Source organism: Pelodiscus sinensis, chromosome 7 (genome assembly GCF_049634645.1).
Source record: "Pelodiscus sinensis isolate JC-2024 chromosome 7, ASM4963464v1, whole genome shotgun sequence".
Classification (NCBI taxonomy): domain Eukaryota; kingdom Metazoa; phylum Chordata; order Testudines; family Trionychidae; genus Pelodiscus; species Pelodiscus sinensis.
In genome coordinates this window covers 56,389,624-56,412,776 of record NC_134717.1, presented here as the reverse complement: position 1 = coordinate 56,412,776, position 23,153 = coordinate 56,389,624, and the positions used below count along the sequence as shown (strand labels likewise).

General features: G+C 44.1%; 2 protein-coding genes across 6 annotated transcripts in view; one reads left to right on the top strand and one right to left on the bottom strand.

The window, feature by feature from the left end:
• The window catches only part of KIAA2012 (KIAA2012 ortholog), a 125,972-nt gene that overhangs the window by 57,076 nt on the left and 45,743 nt on the right, over positions 1-23,153 (top strand). For all 4 annotated transcript variants that reach the window (XM_075933854.1, XM_075933853.1, XM_075933852.1 and 1 more), the window contains exons 12-13: positions 4,941-5,029; positions 18,152-18,223. In XM_075933854.1, coding sequence (XP_075789969.1) covers positions 4,941-5,029; positions 18,152-18,223 — 161 coding nt within the window. The remainder of the gene's footprint in view (positions 1-4,940; positions 5,030-18,151; positions 18,224-23,153) is intronic.
• Positions 9,670-23,153, bottom strand: part of SUMO1 (small ubiquitin like modifier 1) — an 80,960-nt gene continuing 67,476 nt past the window's right edge. For both annotated transcript variants that reach the window (XM_075933858.1, XM_075933856.1), the window contains exon 7: positions 9,670-9,978. In XM_075933858.1, the coding sequence (XP_075789973.1) occupies positions 9,946-9,978 (33 nt within the window). In that variant the 3' untranslated portion in view covers positions 9,670-9,945. The remainder of the gene's footprint in view (positions 9,979-23,153) is intronic.

The window sequence follows — 23,153 nt, the reverse complement described above, 5'->3', positions numbered from 1 at the left end:
TGGTTTCCCTCTCCAGCAATTATTTACCACTAGCCTTCATTCCAAGTTACTATTGGGAGTGCAACCAGATACAGTTGAAAAACCTCAGATCTTAAGAACGGCCATGCTGGGACAGACCAAAGGTCCATCTAGTTGAGTATTCTGTCTTCATACAGCAGCAAAAGCCAGGTGCCCCAAAGAGACTAAACAGAACAAATAATCAAGTGATCCCATTCCCAGCTTCTGACAAACAGATATTAGGGATGTCATCCCTGCTCATCCTGGCCAATAGCCATTGATGTACCTATCCTCCATGAATTTATCTAGCTCTTTTTTGAACTCTGTTATAGTCTTGGCTTTCACAACATCCTCTGACAAGGAGTTCCACAAGTTGACTATGCATTGTGTGAAGAAGTACTTCCTTTTGTTTATTTTAAACCTGCTACCTATTAATTTCATTTGGTGACTCCTAGTTCTTGTGCTCTGGTAAGGAGTAAATAACTTTTATTTATTCACTTTCTCTATATCAGACATGATTTTATAGACCTCTATAATATCCCCTCTTAGTCTCCTCTTTTCTAAGATGAAAAGTCCAAGTCTTTGTAACCTTTTTTCATATGGGACCTGTTCCAAACCCCTCATCATTTTTGTTGCCATTTTCTGAACCTTTTCCAATGACAATATATCTTTTTTGAGATTAGGTGACCACATCTGTATGCGGTATTCAAGATGTGGGTGTACCATGGTTTTTTATAGAGGCAATAAGATGTTCTCTGTCTTGTTCTCTATCCCTTTCTTAATGATTCCCAACATTCTGTTTTGCTTTTTTTGACTGCTGCTGCGCACTGAATGGATGCTTTCAGATAACTACTCTCAATGACTTCAAGATCTCTCTCGAGTGGCAATAGTCCCCAACATTTTATAGGAATAGTTGGTTTTATGTTTTCCAATATGCATTATTTTGTATTTATCAACATTGAATTTCATCTGCCATTTTGCTGCTCAGTCACCTAATTTTGTGAGATCCTTTTGAAGCTCTTCTCAGTCTGCTTTGGTCTTAACTGTCTTGAGCAGTTGTGTGTCATCTGCTTATTTTGCCACCTCACTGTTTATCACTTTCTCCAAATCATTTATGAATATAAGGTTCTATGCCCAGATAGTGCACCTTGACGCAAATTCCTCTAATCTTGGACACTTTGCTCAAGTTGAAATTCTGGCCTCATTAAAGTCAGTGGAAAAATAACCATTGATGCTACAGAGACAGGATTTCACTTCTCCATAACTCACTGGCTATGTTCTAAGGTTAGTTAACAAATGTTACAGCTGGTACAAAGGTAAGTGACACTCACTCTGACCCATATGTACTGTTTTGTTAAAAGGACTAACATGCACTAGACAGGGCAGTAACTCGAGCTAGTTGGGAATTTTCCAACAAAACGTTTTGTCAGAAAATACCAATTTTATCAAAATTGAAACCGTATGAGGGAAACAAGGTAGATGAGTGAAAATCTTTTATTGGATTAACTTTTGTTGGTGGAAGGTATAAGCTTTTGAGCTATAGAGCTCTTCTTCAACTCTGCGGAAAGAAGCAGAGTTCTGAGCTAAATACAAGCCAGGACAGATTGTTAAACAGACGGGGTACCATGTTGGACGTGGTCACTTGAAATGAAGTGAGCAACTGAGAGATAGATTGTTGTGCACGAAGAGTTTGAAGTAGTCAGCGGGGCGTGTTACAAATTGTAGTAATGAGCCATAAAACCTGTGTCACTTAAGCCCAGGACTTTTGGTGTCTAGCAAAGTTATGAATTTAAGTTCCAAGGTTCATCTTTTGAAGTTATTTTGCAGTTTTCCCTTGAGGACAAGTATTGAAAGATCAGCTACAGAGTGATCCCTTTCTGAAAGGGGTTCACCCATGTGTGATATGCTGGTTTTGTCTTAAGATTTTCTTGCTTGAGTTCACTCGAGCTCAGGCTATGTCTACACTGCAGAGCTTTTCCAGGATACCAGAAGTATCCCGGAAAAGCTCTGCTGGGAGCAATGAATGTGTCTGCTTTTCTTAAAAATATTTTGGAAAAGCAGATGCGTTTTTTCAGCATCCCTGTAAGCCTCATTCTATGAGGAAGAAGGGATGTTCTGAAAGAGGGTTTTTTTCTGACATTTGGCCCCGTGAAGACGAACCAAATGTCGGAAAAGCCTCTTTTGTAAGAAAAGGGGAAAAAGACTGCAACTTGCCTATCTTTTTCCAACTTCTCTTTGTGGTGTAGACATAGCCTCAGTAGACATAGCCTCAGTGATTGTCTACTTTCATTCATGTTGTTATTGGGGCATTTGATGCGCTAGGTGAGGTTCGTCTCATGAAGATAAGTACTTGTGAGACCCATGCATCTTGAAGGGTGTGTTTTGGGGGTGATTATTGCATCAGTGGAGGTTATGTTTTGCAACTGTTGTTCTGGCAGGGTCCTATCACTTTGAATTGGTGGGTTCTGATCTATGGGGATATTGCTTCTGCTGATCAAGAACTTGACAAGGTTAGGAGGTTGTCTGAAAGCCAGAAGAAAAAGGGTCAGTGTCAATCAATCAATCAGTCCCCCTGATTTGAATGGTTTTTCAGAAAAAAAAAGTTCTGAAATTGTTGACCCATTCATCTCAAATTAGAATTGTAAGCTGTTTTGGTTTGAACAGCATGGCCTAGTGGCTAGAGCCCTGGAGTAGGACTTGGGAAAACTGGGTTCTATATATGGCTCTGCCACTAATCTACTGGATGACCTCAAGTAAGTTGCTTCCCGGCTCTGAAAGCTAAGCTCCCCATGAGACTTATCCTTTGCAAAACACTTTGAGCTTTACTGATAACAATCACTATGTAAGAACTTTATAAAGTAGACATCCATACTAAATGTGTTCACTGATCTGATCGAGATTTTTTTCAGTTTATTGGTTTGTGAAAATTCAAGATAGACTCTTCATCGTGATTTAGGATCAGGGAAAAGGTTGGAATCTCCAAAACTCTCACAGGGCTGGAAAAACATTTCCCACTCAGCTCTAGCTGCCACCAAGATATAATGGAGGTGCTACAATAGACACAAGTCAGCATCTCTTTCCACCGCTAGGCTTACCAGCCAATGTATATTTTCAATCTGTACATACTTACATTGTTCAAATATAACAGTTACCAAGCTGCCTACAACACATTGCATCTAGTTATCACTAATATGCTGTACACCACACTTAGACTCCAGCATCTATCATTTTAATGTTCTTGCACCATCTGGTCTGTTTGTATTTAGAGGCCCATGAGTGTAATATCATAAGCAGTCTCTGTCCTCTTCATTTCTGTATCTGAAAATTAACAGCTACACTAAAGAGAGTACTCAAAGGTCTACGGAAAGCGATTAGCCATTCCTCAGTACTTTTAGGGGAATAATTATTCTTATTTTGAATTACCAACACATAGATTCACAGAATCATAGAACACTAAAACTGGAAGATACTTTGAGGGATCATTAAGTCCAGTGCCCTGCCCTCATGGCAGGACCAAGCACAATCTAGGTCATCTACAATCCGTAGCCCCAGACCAGAACCCCGCGGTGCTAAAGTGCTTACAAACAGTATAAAATGACAATTTCCTCCTCAAGTGCTCACAGTTTAAGTAATATTCTCCCTCATTTCTTGAATGTCTGTCTTTGCATTCAGCTTGTTTGCAGTCTTGGCTTAACTATATTAGTCTGAGGATATCAGAGAGGCTATGAATTACTATCTTGTATTGGACCAACTTCTGTTGGTGAAAGAAACAAGGTTGCTAGCTTACACAGAGCTCTACTTCGGGTCTGAAGAAGCTATTCTATAGTCATCCGTAATGCCAATTAATTTTAAAAAGGCTCCAGAGACAATCTTTGCAATTACAGGCCAGTAAGACTAACTTCAGCACCAGGCAAACTGGATGAACCTAGAGTGAACGACAGAATTATCAGAGCCATAGAGAACATGATATTTTAAGAGAAGAGTCAACTCAAGCTTTTGTAAAGTTAAATCACACCTCAACAATCTACTAAAATTCTTTGAGAGCATCAACAAATATGTGGAAAAGAGTTGATGCAAAGGACTTGGACTTTCAGAAAGCCTTTGACAACACCCACACCAAAGGCTCTTAAGCAAAGAAAGCAATCATGAGATAAAAGGGACGGTCGTCTCATGGTACAGTAATTGGTTAAAAGATAGAAGAGGGTAGGATTAAGTCATCAGTTTTCACAGTGGAAAGTGGTAAGTCATGGGGTTCCCCAACGATCTGTACTCAGACAAATGCTGTTATGCCAATTCATAAATTATCTGAAAAGAGGGATAAACAATGAGGTGGAAAGTTTGCAGATGACACAAAATTACTTAAGTCCAAAACTGACTGAAAAGTTACAAAAGGATCTCACAGAACTGGGTAACTAGGCAACAAAATGGCAGATGAAAAATCACATGTTGATAAGTGCAAAGTAATACGTGTTGGAAAACATAACTGGTTCTGGCTCCCAACACTGACATGCAAACATCGAAAAGCCTCCCTCACCATGCTGCTCAAACACATGGGAGACCTTAAACAGAGTAAACCCTTGCTGTGCTGTTCTATATCCACCAATGCTAAATTAGCCAGTACTCAAGTATTCAGGCATTTTGCATCGACTCTACCAACACAATTGGCACCTTACAGCACCTTCACTTACACAAGTGAAACCCAGGACTAGATGTGCACAGAGCCTGTAGCATCCTCCTACCACAAAAGGGTTCAGATAGAGAGATTTGCAGGGTCTCACTCTTGTGGGAAAGCTTGCACTGAAGAGAGATAACTTCAGTCTCCTGGGCTCAGGGGCTGTTAGACTAGCATGTTTTAGAAAAGCATTAAAATCACTCTATAAAATATACATTCTGAATCTAAATGATTCTGATATGTGATCCAGATTTTCTCAATTTCATTGCAGGAGATTGTGGATTATCCCTTGAAACAGGAACCAGCCTTCATATACATCCACATGAAACCTTCCCTTTGTGTCAAGAGCTGAATGACAAGGTGAGATCTATGATACTATTTTGGAACCGCAATAGAAAGGCAAGATGGAAGTGGTGCACATCAAATAGTTATGGAAAGGCCTGGTATAAGTTTGCTTTGCATCATGTGAGGAAAGAATGATATATGTTTCTTTCTAGCATACTTTGGTGTTTTTCTCCACAGTTTGAATAGTTAATCAGCTTAAGTATACCTAGAATCTGTCCAGGAGTTCACCTTCTTCTGAAAAATCTCATACTGGCTCTCACTCGAGGCAGGACTAGATGAAACAGTGACATAATATGGAAGAGCAACCCAGTCTTATGTAACCTAAGGAAGGAAGGTCATCTGAAAATAGAGGAATAGAAATTAGGGATGTAAAAAAGTAAAAAAAAATTAACTGTGTAACTGATGACATTTCTATCACTTACATAATTAACTGCAACTCCTGGGGGGCTGCCATTTTTCCTGGTCCCACAGGGCTGTTGGGGTGGCCATGGCTGCCTGGGTTTAACCAGTGCCGATAACTAATAAGCATCAGCTCATCGGTTAACCAGTTCTCCGGTTAAACTCTTATATCCCAGATAGAAATCGATGATATTGTTTAAGTGAAAACATCAAGACTGAGGGGGTCTCTGCTTTAGGCAAGGCTGAAACAGAGACCAACCTTTAATTTACTGCGTGGATGGCAGAGGCCCAAAGAGAGATGCAGTGTGCTCCAGTTACAATATATTTCCCAGCCTCATTTGGCGTTTACTTATCTCTTCCTCCCACACTTTCAACAGAAGAGGGGTTTTGTTGTGTTTTGTTAACATTCCAAGCTTTGTAAGTCAACTGGGCTACCTCAGTTTTACTGTAGACTTTCTAATCCATCAGTCCTCTGAACTACAATGCAAAGGTGGGACGCTACTGGTAGTCATATTTAAAAAGGAGGTTTTTTTCACCTAGCCTCTGAAGGTGGCTCACGCATTAGGAAGGCAGGATATGGGACCTGCTGAAGGTAGGGAGATGGAGTGGGATCTCCAGTAAACTTGGGGATAGGGCATCAGTATCTAGAGCATAGAGTGGTGGCTTCAAGGTCCCCCACTCAGGCAGCAGCCAGACAGCCAACACAGGTTGCCCCAGGGATGGAACTGCCTCCCATACTAGGAAGGCAGGATAAGAGATGGCCTGAAGGTAAGGAAGGGGTGGGGGTTCTTGAGTGGACTAGCAGATAGGTCATTTGCCTACAACTACTTCCCTGTAGCTTCTCATTTGTCCTCTTCCTGACTGCATAGTAAACCAAAGGACAGGGGTGGCAGGTTTGTAGACATGTCGATGGTGCTTGGAACCCACACCCTTTCCCCACTAAGTGCAGAATCACCCCGCACGCCTTGCCCAGAGGCCTGGCACTACAGTCAGAAACGCTGCCCCTTCCATGAGGATCCCCTTCCTTAGAATCAAGGTGAACGGAATGAGACTCTGTCAATCAGCCGTAATAGTCACTAGGGTGTAACACAAGTTACACTCTTGATACCAGGAAGTGAATGACAGTCTGCCCTACGCATCCAGTGCCATGAAGACCAAGAGAAGAGAGGGCTGTTATTTTGAAATGCATTTTACTAAGTCGCAGGGCCCTGTCAGTCCTGATATAAAGGTCTGCTTCAGGGATTTGGCTCTGCTTAAATAAGCAACTACAAGAGAACATCCCCAGGGAGCTTTGCCCTGCAGAAAATGGGGGCAAACAGGAGAAATTCAGGAGCAGTGTTTTAATCTCATGATTTTATCCCGGATCTCATATTAAAGGCCCAGATCCTGGAATCATCTGGTTACAACATGAGAATCTCAGCACTGTTTTTTTTTTTTTTTTTTTTTTTTTTTTTTTTTTAAGAAATTGATTTCTAGCCCTCATGGGTGCAAAGAAAAGCTTGAAAGCATGACATAGTTGAGACCCAAAGGCTCAGAAATCAGAAGGTAAATAGGAAGAGCCCAATGTTTTTACAGCATAGTTACTTTTAAGCCTTTTGGGGAAGGGGGGAGCTAACGTGATTTTTGAACACCTAGTGAGGGCAATATTGAGTTCTGTCATTGGGCACAGCCAGACTTCAGGATAGGTCCATCAGAGCAGTTGTGCTGCTAAAGCACTTCAGCGAGGATGCCACCGACACTGACGGCTTCTCCCATCGGCATAGGTGCAGCATCTCTGCAAGCCAGTGACGTCAGCAGGAGACTGCTGGGGGAGTACGGACTCCTCAAAGTCTGTATTCTGGCCCATGCACTATCAGAAAGCATGGAACACATCAACGGGAGATGAAGAGAGCAGTTCACATCGTGTGGATCTATTGTTCTTCTTCGAGTGATGTCTCCGTGGGTGCTCCACAATAGGTGCTGGGCTTGCCCTGGCGCCGCAGGACGGAGATATTCAAGGCCGTAGTCAGTCAGACCGCACATACGCAGGAGGGGGCGTTTCGCGGCGTTCGCACTCTCCCGTGCTGCACACTCTGGTCTTATCCAGTTCCTCTCAACTGCCTTAGGCTGCAGACGGAGCGAATCTTCTCTCCTCCTCCTTAACACTTTGTGAGATAAAACCAGTTATATTTTCTTCAGTTTATTTCTTCTAGTTATTACTTAGACATGTTCACGTTCCAGTAGAAAAAAAAAATTTTCTTCTTGGTTAGTGTGTACCGCTAAGTTTCCATTCTCCTTCCCTCTCCCGTGTTACGGCCATTGGTTCATGTATATAGTTTGCCATTCCTCTATACTTTAAAAAAAAAAAAAAAAAAAAGAGAAAAGGGAAAAGGAAGAACAACATAGATATTAAATATGCCGGGTTCCCCTGGGTATAAAAAGTGCTCCCTGTGCCGCGATGCCATGCCTGACTCTGATGGCCACGCAGCATGTATCTACTGCCTCAGCAAAAGTCAGGCTCAACAGAATACATTGTTCTAAACATACATTGTTCTAAACTCACAGCTAGGGTCCGCCGTGATCATGAAATGAGGCTCCACATGATTCTTTTTGATAAGGCATTCCAGCCTGCTGGTTCATCCTCTCCACCTGGGCCCATCCAGCAACCTCAGAAACAGAGCACCTCCTCTCCAACTAGGTCGACTCCCAAGAAGCCCAGGCCCTACCCCACTAGATCGCTGCCTTTAACTCCCCCTGGCAGAACTAGCTCAGGGTCTAAGTCGGGCACTTCGTCTATAAGTGCCCGTTCAGTTTCTAAGGCATCTAAAAATCTGCCTGGCACCTCCCACAACATGACCGTGATTTCTTCAATGGCAGAACCAGCAGCGGTGGCACTGAAGTCATCAGCACCGCCTCTGGCGACGGAACTGCAGGTGCAGTCGGCACCAGTACGGATCGCGTCTATTTCCTCTGACTCGGGCTTGGCACCAGAGGAGTTACCAACCTCAGCACGGGAGCAAACGGCGCTGATCCTGGCGCTAGACCGTATGTCACCAACTAAGTCACGGAACTGGGAACCACCGGCACCAACTCATGGCTGCTCAGCACCGGCCTTGGCACGGCTCAGGGATGCACCGATCTTGCCAAGGAGTCGATAGGAACCAACATCAGCGTGGAGTCTCTATGAGCCGGCCTCAGCACTTCAGCAATCAGCACCGTCCTCGGTGCCAGAGCAGACAGCACCCAGAGAGCCCATGGCGTCATCCTCAGCACTGGAATGAGCGGCACCGACCAAAGCACGTGCAAAGACCCACCACGTTCACAGTCCGTCCCCAGCTTCGCCTCCTCTTGCATTTTCACCGGCTCCCTCACCTTCTCCACCTCCACGATCAAATAGGAGATCATCCTGGCTTTCTAGGAGATATACCTCTCCTGATAGACTCCCATCTCCAATTCTGATGCCTCCTAGTTATACCCATGGGGACTCTCATCATTTCTCTGCCTCTCCATCTCCACCTGCGAGGAGATCGTACTCCCCCTCTCCATCGCTCTGGTCGCAGAGATCATCTTCTCGACATGATTACTCCAGGCATCATCAATATAGGCATCCCCCTCATGATCATCCTGCTTTTACCGGGACCGCTATGACTACCCTCACTATGAGGGAATACTCACCACACAGCTGCCATTATCGCTACTCGCTCAGATCCCTGCCAAGAGCTATGACAGGTTATTCCTCCTCCAGACACTCCCTGCTTTTGGCCCCTCTGCTCCCGGAGCAAGGCTCATCTCCGCACCACCCTCCTCCTTCTGTTCAGGCGGAAGAACCCCGTACTACGACAGAGACACAGCCTCCTGAAGTGTCTCCTACAGACCAATCCTCCTCTCCAAATGAAGCGGTCATCCCTGGAGACGTGTCCCCACCAGATGATTTGAGACAATTCCAGGATCTTTTTAAGAGAGTGGCAGTGTTGCAGGACATACAACTCAGGGAATTTAAGGAGAAGGAACACCATCTCCTTAAAAACTTACAAACCACCCACAGCACCAAATTGGCTATACTCCTGGATGAAGCTATCTTGGAGATGGCTAACAAATTATGGCAAACTCCTGCCTCTACCCTCCCTACTAACAAATGGGCTGACAAAAAATATTTTGTGCCCCCGAAAGGGTCAGAATTTCTATTTAGTCACCCCCAGCCCAACTCTCTGGTGGTTGATGCCGCACATCGGTTAGCAAAAGTGCCGCAATATAAAACCAACGCAACAGACAGGAAGTCGAAAAAGCTGGATTTATTTGAGAGAAAAGTGTACATCTCCTCAACTTTACTCCTCAGGATTGCTAACTACCTCACGCACTTATCAAATCATAACTTTGATAACTACGCCAAGCTGACAGCCCTGATGGAGGCACTTGTAGAATCCAAAAGGCCTCTGCTTAAGTCCATGGCTCAGGAGGGCTATGCTTCCACTCAAGCAAGTCTTCAGATTGCCATGGATGTGGCAGACATGGCAGCCCGCACCACCGCTACATCTGTGGTCATGTGAAGGGCTTCATTCCTTTAGTCCATGGGAGTCCCTAAGGAACTGCAATCAAAAGTCGAAGATTTACCATTTGATAAAGATACATTGTTTGGCAAAAAGACAGACTTGATTCTGCACTCTAGTAAAAACTCTAGAACAACATTACGATCACTGGGAATGTATACCTCACAGTATAGAAGGAAGCGTTATACACCCTTTCAGAGACGCTATGACTATTTCCATTCCAGACAACACTGGCAACCTCAACAACATCAGTTCGATCAACTATGTCATCATCAACGCCACAGACCAATGAGACGCCAGAACCTAAACAACTGCATGCAGACTCAGCCCGGCAACAAGCAGCAAGTTTGACACATTGGTCGAGAGCAAGCACACAGCCCCTCCAAGTTTCACCCACGTTTCACCATCGTTTGAGGCCCTTTTACAACCAGCGGGCCAACATTACCTCCAACAAGTGGGTTCTAGAGATAATCCGTTCCGGATACGTCATCCCATTCCATTCTCTTCCGCCCACTACCTCACCATCCCCATCCCTCTTCAGGGACCCCTCTCACGAAGACTTACTATGTGCCAAAATTACTCATCTCCTTCATATAGGAGCGATAGAAGATGTACCACTTCAATTCCAAGGGAGGAGATTCTACTCCCATTACTTTCTGGTACAGAAAAAAAAACCAGCAGATGGAGACAGATATTAGACCGCCAACAATTAAACAAACATCTCCAGAAACAATGCTTCAAGACCTTAGTTTCCATACTATCTGCCTTGGAGCAAGGCAACTGGTTTGCTGCTCTCAACCTCAAAAATGCTTATTTTCACGTGATTATTCATCCCACACACAGAAGATTTCTACACTTCATGATCGGTACAGACCAATTTCAGTATCGAGTTCTGCCCTTCGCCCTTGCAACAACACCCAGAGTGTTCACAAAGACGATCGCAGTGGTGACCGCGCACCTTCGACGCAGAGGCATCATGATATATCCTTACCTGGACGATTGTCTTATAAAAGGATGATCGTATGCGGAAACTTCTGAAATGGTGCGAATCATGGCCGAAAATGTCCTTCTCCTAGGTCTCCTCTTCAATGAGGACAAATCTACTCTGCTCCCTACTCAGAACCTAGAGTTTATAGGTGCTTGCCTCGACTCTGTTACAGCAAAGGCATATCTACCCATTACCAGATTTCAAGCAACCTACTCCCGTTACTTTCTACAGAAAAGAACCGGCGGATGGAGACCGATATTAGACCTCCAACAATTAAACAAACATCTCCAGAAACAATGCTTCAAGACCTTAGTTTCCATACTACCTGCCTCGGAGCAGGGTGATTGGTTTGCCCTACTGGAGACCTATTGAACGAGCTCCTGTACAAGCGCTCGGTACAGATTATCACAGTACTCAAACTGATGGGTCACATGGCTTCCACAACATAGGTCATTCCCCCATCCCAGATTACACTTTTGGCCGCTACGGCACTGGCTGATCACAATATACCATCCTATGAAGCACAACATACACAAGCTGGTGACCGTCCCATCCACAGTCAGGTCTTCCCTCCACTGGTGGGCGGTAAACAACAACTTACTGTCAGGCACCCTGTTTCATCCACCGCCGCCTCATTGTCACATTACCACAGATGCCTCCCTCATCGGCTGGAGCGCTCTTATGGGCAAATTCTCTATCCAAGGCCATTGGTCACCACAGGAGTCTTTACTACATATAAATCTCCTGGAACAGAGGGCTGTTGCCAACTCCTGCAGACATTTTCATAGTGGGCGTTCTCACAGACAACATAGCGGCCATGTATTATATAAATCATCAAGGTGGTGCACGATCCCAATTGCTGTGTACAGAAGCAACCTGACTATGGAAATGATGCATTGCCAACGGCACTACCCTTGTGGCATCCTATTTACTTGGCATCAACAACACGATGGCAGATTCCCTCAGCAGGATTTTCGCAATAGACCACAAATGGGAGATTGATCGAGAAGTCCTCCACTTGGTCTTTTGCCATTGGGGCACTCGTCGAATAGACCTATTCACCACCACCACCAACAGGAAATGTTACTACTACTGTTCCAGAGTGGGCCTCGGCCTCCACTTCTTGGGGGTCACCTTTCTCCTCAGTTGGAGAGGTTCCCTCATGTATGCTTTTCCACCTACTCCTCTTCTCTCCAGAGTCCTACAGAAGATCAAACTCGACAGAGCCTCGGTAATATTGAGAGCGCCCGAGTGGGCATGCCAACATTGGTACCCATTCCTCTTGCGACTCGCATGATTCCCGCCATATAACCTCCCACTAATCCAGAACCTCCTAAACCAGAAGCGAGGTTCTGTCCTGCACCCACAACTGCACACTCTTCATCTCTCAGCATGGTACCTAGTTGACTGAATGCCTCCGAGGCCCTCTGCTCTGACCGTGTCAAGGACGTTCTTATACACAGTAGGAAACAGAATACATGGTCTACTTATCTTGTCAAATGGCAACGATTCACTTCCTGGTGCTCTGAACATCATATGGACCCTCAATCAACCCTAGTCAGCATAATTCTGGACTATATGTTGCACCTGCAACAGGGCAGACTAGCCTTAGCATCCCTAAAAGTCCATCCTGTGGCACCGACTGCCTTTCAGCAACCAATAGAAGGGTTTTCGCTATTCGCCCACCCTCTCACCAGGAGATTTCTCAAGAGCCTACTAAACCTAAACCCTCCTTTGTGTGCTCCCACCCCGTTGTGAAGCCTGAACTGGATACCTGCAACTCTAACAATGCCATCCTTTGAGCCTCTAGCCACTATTCCTCTTCAGACCCTTACCACAAAGTTGGTCTTCCTCATCACCATCACTTCAGCACGCAGAGCAAGTGAGATTTCAGCATTGATGGCATTGCCTCTGGACATCATTTTTAACAAGGGTAGTATTATTCTAAGACACCTTCCAGCCTTTATTCCTAAGATCTGCTCAGAATGTCACCTCAACAAGCCAATAGTGCTACCCACTTTTTATCTGACGCCTCATGCTTCACCACATGAGGCAGCTCTCCACACACTAGACGTGTGTAGAGCCGTAGCCTTTTATTTAGAGTATACTAAACTGTTTAGGAAAACCGATAGGTTACTAGTCTCCCTCGCTGAACGCTCTAAGGGGGAGCCCTTGTCATCCCAGAGAATCTCCAACGTCATTGTTTCCTGCATAACCAAGTGCTATGCTATACGAAATGTGCCTCTCCCACAATGCCTTAGAGCCCACTCTACGAGGGCAGTAGCAACTTCCACTGCTTTCCTAAAAGGTGTTCCCCTTTCTGATATATGTAGGGCCGCCACCTGGTCATTTTCTCTCACATTTGCCAAGCACTACGCTATCAAAACAAGATGGCTTTCGGATACTTCCGTAGCATCTACAGTGCTTTCTCCCTTACATACATAGGGACCTTCGAATCCCACCTCCTTTCCTTGGGTGGGTACTGATACTTAGTCACCTATTGCGGAGTACCCACAGGGACATCACTCGAAGAAGAAAGCGAAGTTACTCACCTTGGTGCAGTAACTGTCATTCTTCGAGATGTGTGTCCCCGTGGGTGCTCCACTACCCACCCACCTCCGCACTTCGGAGTCTGTTTCTCTCTCTTGCAGATTCTGAGGCGGGTCCAAGGAACTGGATAAGACCGGATTGCGCAGCGCGGGGGAGCGCGAACGCCACAAGACACCCCCTCCCGCACATGCACGGTTCAACTGACTACGGCTTTGAACATCTCCGTCCTGCAGCACTGGGGCAAGCCCAGCACCTATTGTGGAGCACCCACGGGGACACACATCTCGAAGAACGACAGTTACTACACCAAGGTAACTTCACTTTTCAGCCTCTTTGCGGACCCAGGCATTAGACCCTGCCTCCATTTACACTCTGCCCCATATTTGTGGTTTGCTCCACAATCGTAGGAATCATTTTTTAAATTAAAATGTAAGATAGAGGCACAAGAGCACAGTTCTCTGGCGGGTCCGTGCACATGTGAAGGCTGCTGAAAGTTTTGTGACAGCTAATTTGCGCAGTCTGCTGGGCCCAACTCTTGGGCCTCGCGCCACTCAAATCCTTACTCAGTGACCTCATCGCCTTCAGTGGAAGCTTTGCCTGAGCGAAGATTGATTAAAAACCTCAAAGTCTGCTGGACTTCACCCTGTGATAGAAGGAAACAGCCTGGGGTTACATTTTAAATGATTTGTACTTGTGGAAGGATTGTGGCTACTCAGGTACCGCAATGTGGGGCTGAGGAAAAAGACCCTTACAGACCGAACTTTTTTTTTTTTTAATTAGAAGTATTATTTGCAACATAGAAATAGATCTTATTCTACCATGATCACAGTTACCTTTGTACAAACTAATTGGAACAGCTGACCAGGTCCAATCATGGCCCAGAGAGGCTTTATTGGGCATTTAGAACCCTCTGAAGACCCAATTTAGATACACCTTGATGGGACCTTGTTTTTAGATGACAGGTGCTCACCACATTCTGTCAGCAGAACTGACACCTTCGTGGGGCCCCCACAAGGGGTGGGGGTGAAGGCAGAAGGGGCAGGGCCAAGGACAGCAGAGACTTGGTCAGTCTCATAATATGTGACACATGTTATGTTGTGATACAAAGTCAGGAATCGGTTCCTGAAATTCTCAAATAGACAGAAAAATGCTTCTATGGGAGTGTGCTGGCTACATGCATGCTGTCAACTGCTGTGCCCTTACTAGCTCTTGAAAGTAGAACTAATGTTGCAAAGTGTTTTATGATGCACAGAGAAAAAGAGAAGAGAGACTATAAAAGGTAGGGAAAGAAATGCACAGTCAACGGAATCTCGCAGGTCTATTGCATTTTCCCTGTAACACAATGAGCTGTTGCCAACTTGCAGACAAATTGACCTGTGCGCTCATGAAAGTGAGGTACTGATACCACCAGCTAGAACTTGTATTAAACAAGCTTCCCACACATCCGTGCCAATTGAGGCTCAATCCTGACCTGCTCCAACCTAGCTAATGCAATCCCAGGCCTGTTGTGAGCAAAGTCTGCCAATCAACATGAATGAACTGTGCCTCGAAATTGTCTGACGGTTTAGTGATTAAGTGTTTTTAAACACTGATAAATAGTGATGATTGTTATGTGAAAGCATCAGCTGGCAGCAAAATTGCCTTCCTGCAAGTTACTACCCATCCACAGTGACATGATCATATCTCTTAACAATATGAGATCTTAGTGAGCGCCAGTGTTATTTATAGTTCATTATTTATACAGCACCATAAATGTACCCAGCATTTTATAAAGCAGAAAATAGAGATACTATCTCTCCAGAAGTTAGCAGACCTTATACTACTTCTCTGCAACAGCTCAGGAATGAGAGAACATGGCTACAACAAAAATGAGGACCACAAAGCAGGTTGATTAGGACTAAAGGGGTATGTCTACACAGTAACATTATTTCTAAATAACTAGCACTATTCCGAAATAACTTAGTCAACGTCTACATAGCAGACAGGTATTTTGAAATAATGTCAAAATACTGTCAAGCTGGAGGACTTCTTACTCCGACTCCTGTAATCCTCATTGTACGAGGAGTAAGGGAAGTCAGAGAAAAAGGGCTCTATTTCAAAATAAGTGCTGTGTAGACACTCCCAGTTTCGAAATAAGCTACGCAATTGACGTAGCTCAATATGGATGGCTTATTTCAAGGTAAGCCCTGCTGTGTAGACATACCCAAGAAAAGCGCATAGTGAATAAGAAGTGGGAAGCTGGTCCAGGCACAGGGTGAAGCACAACAGGAGACATGAAGCTTCTTCCGTGGCCTCATCTTCTCTAGACAAGCACACTAACCGCCTCTTCCAGCACTCCTGTAAAACACTTCCAGATATATCCCACAAGGCCTTTCAAAATTTCCCAGACTCCTCTGCTCCTAGGAGCTGCGCAAGCATCGGTGGGATAAGAATCCAATTGACATTGCACTAGTGGTGTATGGCAGAGCTAATGTGAAGCGAGACAAAATGGAAGCAGGCTGTTTCAGTTAACTACGGTCTAGTGTGGACATGCAATACTATGGGCACACAATGGTATGATCTAGCGGCACCAGTTCAATTCTCTAGCATAGACCATCTGTGTCTGTCCTCAGAGGTTCACATCTGTAACAGTAATCTGCTTTTGTGTAACACATTTCTTTCAAAGAGCTCAGGAACACTTATAAACACTGCTCAAGACAATACCCCAATAGAAAGTAGCACAGTGTTTCACAGTATGCAGCAACACCGTACAACTGTACAACTCTTTAGAGCAGGGAGATGTGCTATTCATAAATCAGTCTGTGCTAGTTTCAGGCTACACTCAGAAGTTAACATTGAATGTTTGCTTGTAAGAAAGCTATTTCTGAAAATATTTGTGATATTAAATAGCTTTCATTGTAGGTCAGATCTCTGCAAGTCTTGTTTATCTTCACAGAAGAGCTCAGAGGCCTTGGGGGTAGCTGTCCTGAAGAAAGGAATGCCCCACAGTTATAGAAATAAAAAGCTGGTATGTTAAAACAGGGCAAAATTACATATGTTACATATAATATGTCATTACAGCCCTTTATGTCCTATGCGGGGCTCAAATTAAAAAATGTTTTAATTGCACTGCAAAGAAATTCTGCTAGATTATTTAATTTCTTGGTAACAAATTTGGGAACAGAACTCAGCAAAGGAGTCAAAGTTAAAAAAATTACATTTCAAAATAGCTAAACTAGGTATTTTCCATGTGCATTTAAAAATGAATTGTAAAAGAAAGCCTTGGGTCAGTTTTATTGGTTAAAATCTAAAACCAGAAATATTCATTTTAAATCATCTCTAAATGTTAGACTCCATGAGCAAGATGTTCAGTTGGTGTGACTCAGTGTATCTCCATTGACTTTAACAGGGCTACTACAGCTTATACCAGCTGAGGACTTGGACCACAATCTGACTTTTAGTCACAAAACTGTAGCCTTTCATTTGCTTTTCTTCTTTTAAAATAAAGTTCAAAATACCCGGCAATGAAGCACTTTTAATGCAAAACACTTGTTTTCAGTTGTACAGGGCTTTGCATCTTAAAGAGCTTTGCAAAAGGGATCTCAGTTTTAAGGCCAAAGGGAACCACTAGATCATCCAGTCCAAGTACCTGATCAATATTCCTATTTTATAGATGGGGAAACAGAGTCCCAGAGAGGCAGATCAGATCTCTCAAGTCCCTGCGCCACTTCAGAGTCCCAGTCCTCTCCTGTCCCTTGGATGTTTTGGCTGAAGTAATGAGTGTTCACATTTAAATTAGTTAATAAATAGGCTACACTACAGAATTAATACACCATTGAGATGAATGGGGCAATTTACAAATATTTCTCTTTAGACTATCTGCTAGATTAACACTGCATCTTGTTCCACTTTACATCTGGTTTACACTGTTAAGATTTTCTTCACAATCACAAAGTCTAAAGAAATATTTTAAAATCATTACATCTGATTCTGGAGCATAGTTTTGTGGGAAAAGGATAAATTCTACAGGCAAGTGGCTGAAAGGGCCCTACGCATACATTATTTTACTCTTTTACAAGATGCTACACATCCTGCTCTTTGAGTTTGATGATAGTAAATAATGTTTCCTTTCTGTGGTTTATTAAGCATTAACAACATGCTCTGGACCCATCTTCCTGACCTTGTCCATAATGGCTCTGCTCTTTCCTCCTATGAAATTCCTCTTCCCTGAATCATATGAACCCTGCCCTTCTCTGAAATATGCAGAACTGCACAGGCACACAATTTAAAGCCAAAATGATTTCATTGCTGTTAATCTCAGATTCCCTTCCCAGTAATCCCATAGCTTTTACAATGGCTGCTTGTCATGTAACTTTATCGGCAGTCCTTCACTCGGGGTTCTTCATGGTGCAGAGACCTGCCCATGCTGATCCGGTTTCACTATTATGGTCTTTGCCTATAACTTCTTTGTGGCAGAATTTACCTGTCTGTAAAACACAATGCATATTTGAGAGGCTGTATAAACAAACAACAGATGTCCCTAATCTCATAGACTGTATAACAGCTTTGCCTTTTGTGTGTGTTTGTTCTTATTTCAGCAGTTGATATCACAAGGCATGAAATCAATAGAGATGTGAACTATTTAAATAGTACTAACTATAACTGTCATGCCTCTGATGGGATTTTTCTTCACAGGAGGCCACCCAGCCTTTGGAAGCAGCTGCCCTGAAGAAAGGAGATCCTGGGGCTTATACAGATAAAGGATTGGTATGTTCGAAATAGGAATTTACCACAATGTATTTAAAGAAAAGGGAGGAAACCCTTGGACAGAACGCACATCCCACGTCAATGGGCTGTGAACTCAGAAAAACCAAACAGAGCTGAGGAAATGTGGTCCTCAGCCTAAAGCAGCTCATAATTGGCCCACAGACTGAATTAGCGGTTGTAGAGAAGAACAGTGATATAATCTGCCATACCCTAGTGGGCTATTTGTCCTGTTCGTTTTAGCTATGTATGAACCCCCTGGCTACCTGCCAGTCACCAGAGCTACATAGTCCACCTTCTCCTCGGCTGCAGAACAGTTCAGCTCCCTGACACGTGAGGGGTTGCAGAATTCTCCTGCACAGAACCCTACATTGTGTCCTTTACCCCAACATAGCGCAAATGCCACATATAAGCCTGGGAGCATCCACTAATGCATCCACTAACCCCTCCAGTGCATCATTGACCATCTACAACCTATCCTGGAAAACGATCCCTCACTCTCACAGGCCTTGAGATACCAGCCAGTCCTCACCTACAGACAACCCCTCAACCTGAAGCAAATCCTTTCCAGCAGTCACACATCACACCTCAGACATGCTCACTCAGGAACCTCCCTCTGCAACAAACCCCATTGCCAACTCTGACCACATATCTATACAAGCGACACCATCACAGGATCTAACCACATAAGCCACAATATCAGGAGGTCATATCACTGCACATCCTCTAATGTGATATACGCCATCAAATGCCAGCAATGCCCCTCTGCCATGTAGACTGGCCAAATTGGACAGTCTCTGCAACTGTGGTGTCCAACACACTAGTCACATGTGGAAATTTAGCTAGTTGAGTGTGGCTAGTTCACTATAGCAGTAGCCACTATATTGGCTACTGCTTCAGAACTAGTTGGAAACCACAGCTCAACAACAAAGAATAAATGGACACAAATCAGACATCAGAAATGGTAACACACATAAATCTGTAGAGGAACCTGGTCACTCAATCATAGATTTAAAAGTGGCCATTCTTCTACAAAGGAATTTCACCACCCAATTACAGAGAAAGACTGCAGTACTGGAATTCATCTATACATTTGATGCTGTTACCCAGGGCTTGAATATAGACATTAACTGGTTGGTGCATTACAAAGGCATATTCCCCTGTCTTAATAGCCACATTTTCACATCAAAAGCAACAAATGGGACAGATTCAGCCCACTTTAATTAGCCTCATTTCTATTATTTCCATGCCAACTCATCTGATGAAGTGGGTTTTACCCATGAAAGCTCATGATGCTATCTATTTTTTAATCTCTAAGGTTGTGTCTAAATGACATCCCTTTTTCAATAAAGGGATGTAGATTAGGCACGTTGATATTGCAAATGAAGCTGGGATTTAAATACCCTATGCTTCATTTGCACAATGGCAGCTGCTGCTTTTTTCCCAAAACAGGGCTTTTTTGGAAAAAAACCCCAGTAGTTTAGATGGGGCATTTTCGACAGAAATACCCCATTTAGAAAGATCCTGTACTCAGTCGAAAATGCCCCATCTAAACTGCCGGAGGGTTTTTTTGTCTGTTTGTTTGAAAAAGCCCCGTTTTGAAAAAAAAGTGGCAACCACCATTATGCAAATGAAGCATGGTATATTTAAATTCTGGCTTCATTTGCAATATCGACATGCCTAATCTACATCCCTTTATCGAAAAAGGCATGTAGTTTAGACACAGCCTAAGGTGCCACAGGACTACTTCTTGTTTTCTTAGGTTCTATCTAGAGATTTTAACTGTGATTTGGAACCAGTTAGTTGCATTTATAAGTAATATGGTTCAGCTTTGTGTCCATCCCACACTGAAGCTCTTCTACCATCTCAGCTATATTTGTATCAGAAATACACTACAGGGTTTTTGTGCAAAAACAGCTGTTTTCTCACAAAAACCCATGGAGCGTTCACAACTCAAGCACGTTTTTGTGCAAAAAAAATATAGTAAATAGACAGGACAGAGCTTTTCCTGGTAGAGTTATTTTTCTCCTCACAAGGAATAACTCCTTTTTGTGCAAGAGCTCTTGCGCAACAAGGTGTGTGTGGACACTCCACAGGGGTTTCTTGCACAAAAAGAGCCTATCACAAAAAGCACAGGTGCTTTGATGGTCATTCTGTGAATAGCAATCAGAACTGTCTTGCGCAAGAGTGTCCATGCAGTGTGGACGCTCTCTTGTGCAAAAGCGCATCGTTTCTGTGATGCACTTTTGAGGTGTGGACACACTTTGCACAAATTTTTGCGGAAGAAGCTTCTTGCGCAAAAACTCTGCAGGGTAGACAAAGTCAGAGTGCTTAAACATCATGACCTGAGTCAACTTCTGAGGTAGGAACAAACTTCCCCAGCCCTACTTCCCCTCCCTATCAAAAAAGTCAGGTAACAGTGAGAAAAATAGGAATACCCGTAATCAGAAAGGTGTATCCCAGCTTCTTAAATTGCATCAATTATCTCCCCTCTACGGCACCTCCCTTTTCTCCATGACTGAGTGCTGTGTCACATCACTGCTTTTAAATGTACTGAAATTTAATGGATATAAACTCCCAACATATAGAGAATTCTGGTGGCAACTTAGGATGAAGAAGTCATGTGTGGGAATTCATAAGCAAATCAGAGGGGAGGTGAAATGAGAGGAGCCCTTCTTTCTTCCCACTAAAGAAGTTTAATTAATCCAAGTAAACTTAGGCAACACTCAAAGGAGGCAAGAGGCGCCGCACCACCTATACTTCTTTTATGTACATGTATGTTATACATACTTCAAAAGCTCTTGTGGGTGGGAATTTTTACTAGTTTTAACCAAAACCCAGGAATTTTGCTGTGACAAATCTGATTTTCTCCCAAACGTGCCATAAAAAAAACCTAGAGCTCTATCTTATGCAATAGTGACAGCTGTGGGAGAATGACTCAAATTCTACCTGAGGCTAGATCTGTTCAGTGACTAGTGATGCAGAAGGAGGAAGGAAGCTAATTAACCCTATGTATCAATCAGCAGCTTCAACTGCCTTTGCCACATAGAACATGGTGTTGGTTATGGACACAACCAACTAACCTTGCAACTGAAGAAAAGCAACTGAGGTGAGAAGAGCTAACAAACAGAGACAGGATCTGAAGAAAACACACATGAGTAGAGTAATTAGGCCACTGAAATGAGTAGAGTTTACTCCGGATTTGGGTGGGTGTAAACAACAGCAGATTTTGAGTTAAATTAGAAGCTAAGGGCATGATTCTGCTGCCCTGTCACAGAAAAGCTATTGCAATCAATGAGACTTTTGCCTGTCTGTTGTCTGCAAAATCAGGCATTGGAACAATTTGTTACTCTCTTTTAAAAGAGCTACCCCAAACAGGCAGGTTTCAGAGTTGGCTCAAAGTTACAAGGTGAGAATGGAGGGCACCTCTTCTCACTGGGCTGCACTTTGTAGAAGTGAGTCTCACATGTCACAGGCAACAATACCTATTAGGGATGTTAAACTGAGAGTAATTGACTAACCAAATAGTTAATGCATTTTGCATTGACTATTCGATTGGGCACCTCTGCCTTTGCAGTGTACCAACAGCTTTCAAAAGCGAAAGTGCCCCACTGACCCTGGGCTCCATGTGGCGCTGTCGCTTTGAAATGCCACGTGTAGCCTAGGGACACCCTAGCTGGCCCGGGGCTGCACATGGTGTTTCAAAGTGGCAGCCTCGCATGGAGCCTAAGGTCAGGTCCCAGGCTCCATGCGGCGCTGGCACTTTGAAGTACCCCCTTTGATTCCCCCTCTTGCTGCCTCTTTCTTATAGACAGAGTAAGGCAGAGGGGAGCGACTAGTTGACTAGCCTGCTGACTATCTGATAAGCAAATGCTTATCGGATAGTCGACTAGTCCTTCACATCCCTAATACCTATCCTGCTACTGTTCCAGTGTTTAGAATAATAGAATCATAGAACTGGAATAGACCTCAGAAGGTCATCAAGTCCAGCTCCCTGCTCTAGGCAGGACCAATCCCAACTAAATCAACCCAGCCAGGGCTTTGTCAAGCCGGGACTTAAACACCTCTAGGGATGGAGACTCCACTACTTCCCTAGCTAACCCATTCCCATGCTTCACCACTCTCCTAGTGAAATAGTTTTTCCTAATATCCAACCTGGACCTCTCCCACCACAACTTGAGACCATTGCTCCTTGTTCTCCCATCTGTCGCTACTGAGAACAGCCTCTCTCCATCCTCTTTGGAACCTCCCTTCAGGAAATTGAAGGCTGCTATCAAATCCCCCCTCACTCTTCGCTTCTGCAGACTAAACAGACCCAAGTCCCTCAGCCTCTCCTCATAAGTCATATGCTCCAGCCCCCTAATCATTTTGGTTGCCCTCCGCTGGACCCTCTCCAATGAGTCCACATCCTTTTTGTAGCGGGGGGCCCAGAACTGGACACAATACTCCAGATGCGGCCTCACCAAAGCCGAATAAAGGGGAATGATGACATCTCTGGATCTGCTGGCAATGCTCCTCTTAATGCAACCTAATATGCCATTGGCCTTCTTGGCTACAAGGGCACACTGTTGACTCATATCCAGCTTCTCATCCACTGTAACCCCCAGGTCCTTTTCTGCAGAACTACTACTTAACCGGTTGGTCCCCAGCTTGTAACTATGCTTGGGATTCTTCCGTCCCAAGTGCAGGACTCTACACTTGTCCTTGTTGAACCTCATCAGATTTCTTGTGGCCCAATCCTCCAATTTGTCTAAGTCATTCTGGATCCTATCTCTGCCCTTAAGCGTATCTACCTCTCCCCCCAGCTTAGTGTCATCCGCAAACTTGCTGAGGGTGCAATCCATCCCCTCATCCAGGTCATTAATAAAGATATTGAACAAAACCGGTCCTAGAACCGAACCTTGGGGCACTCCGCTAGAAACCGACCGTCATC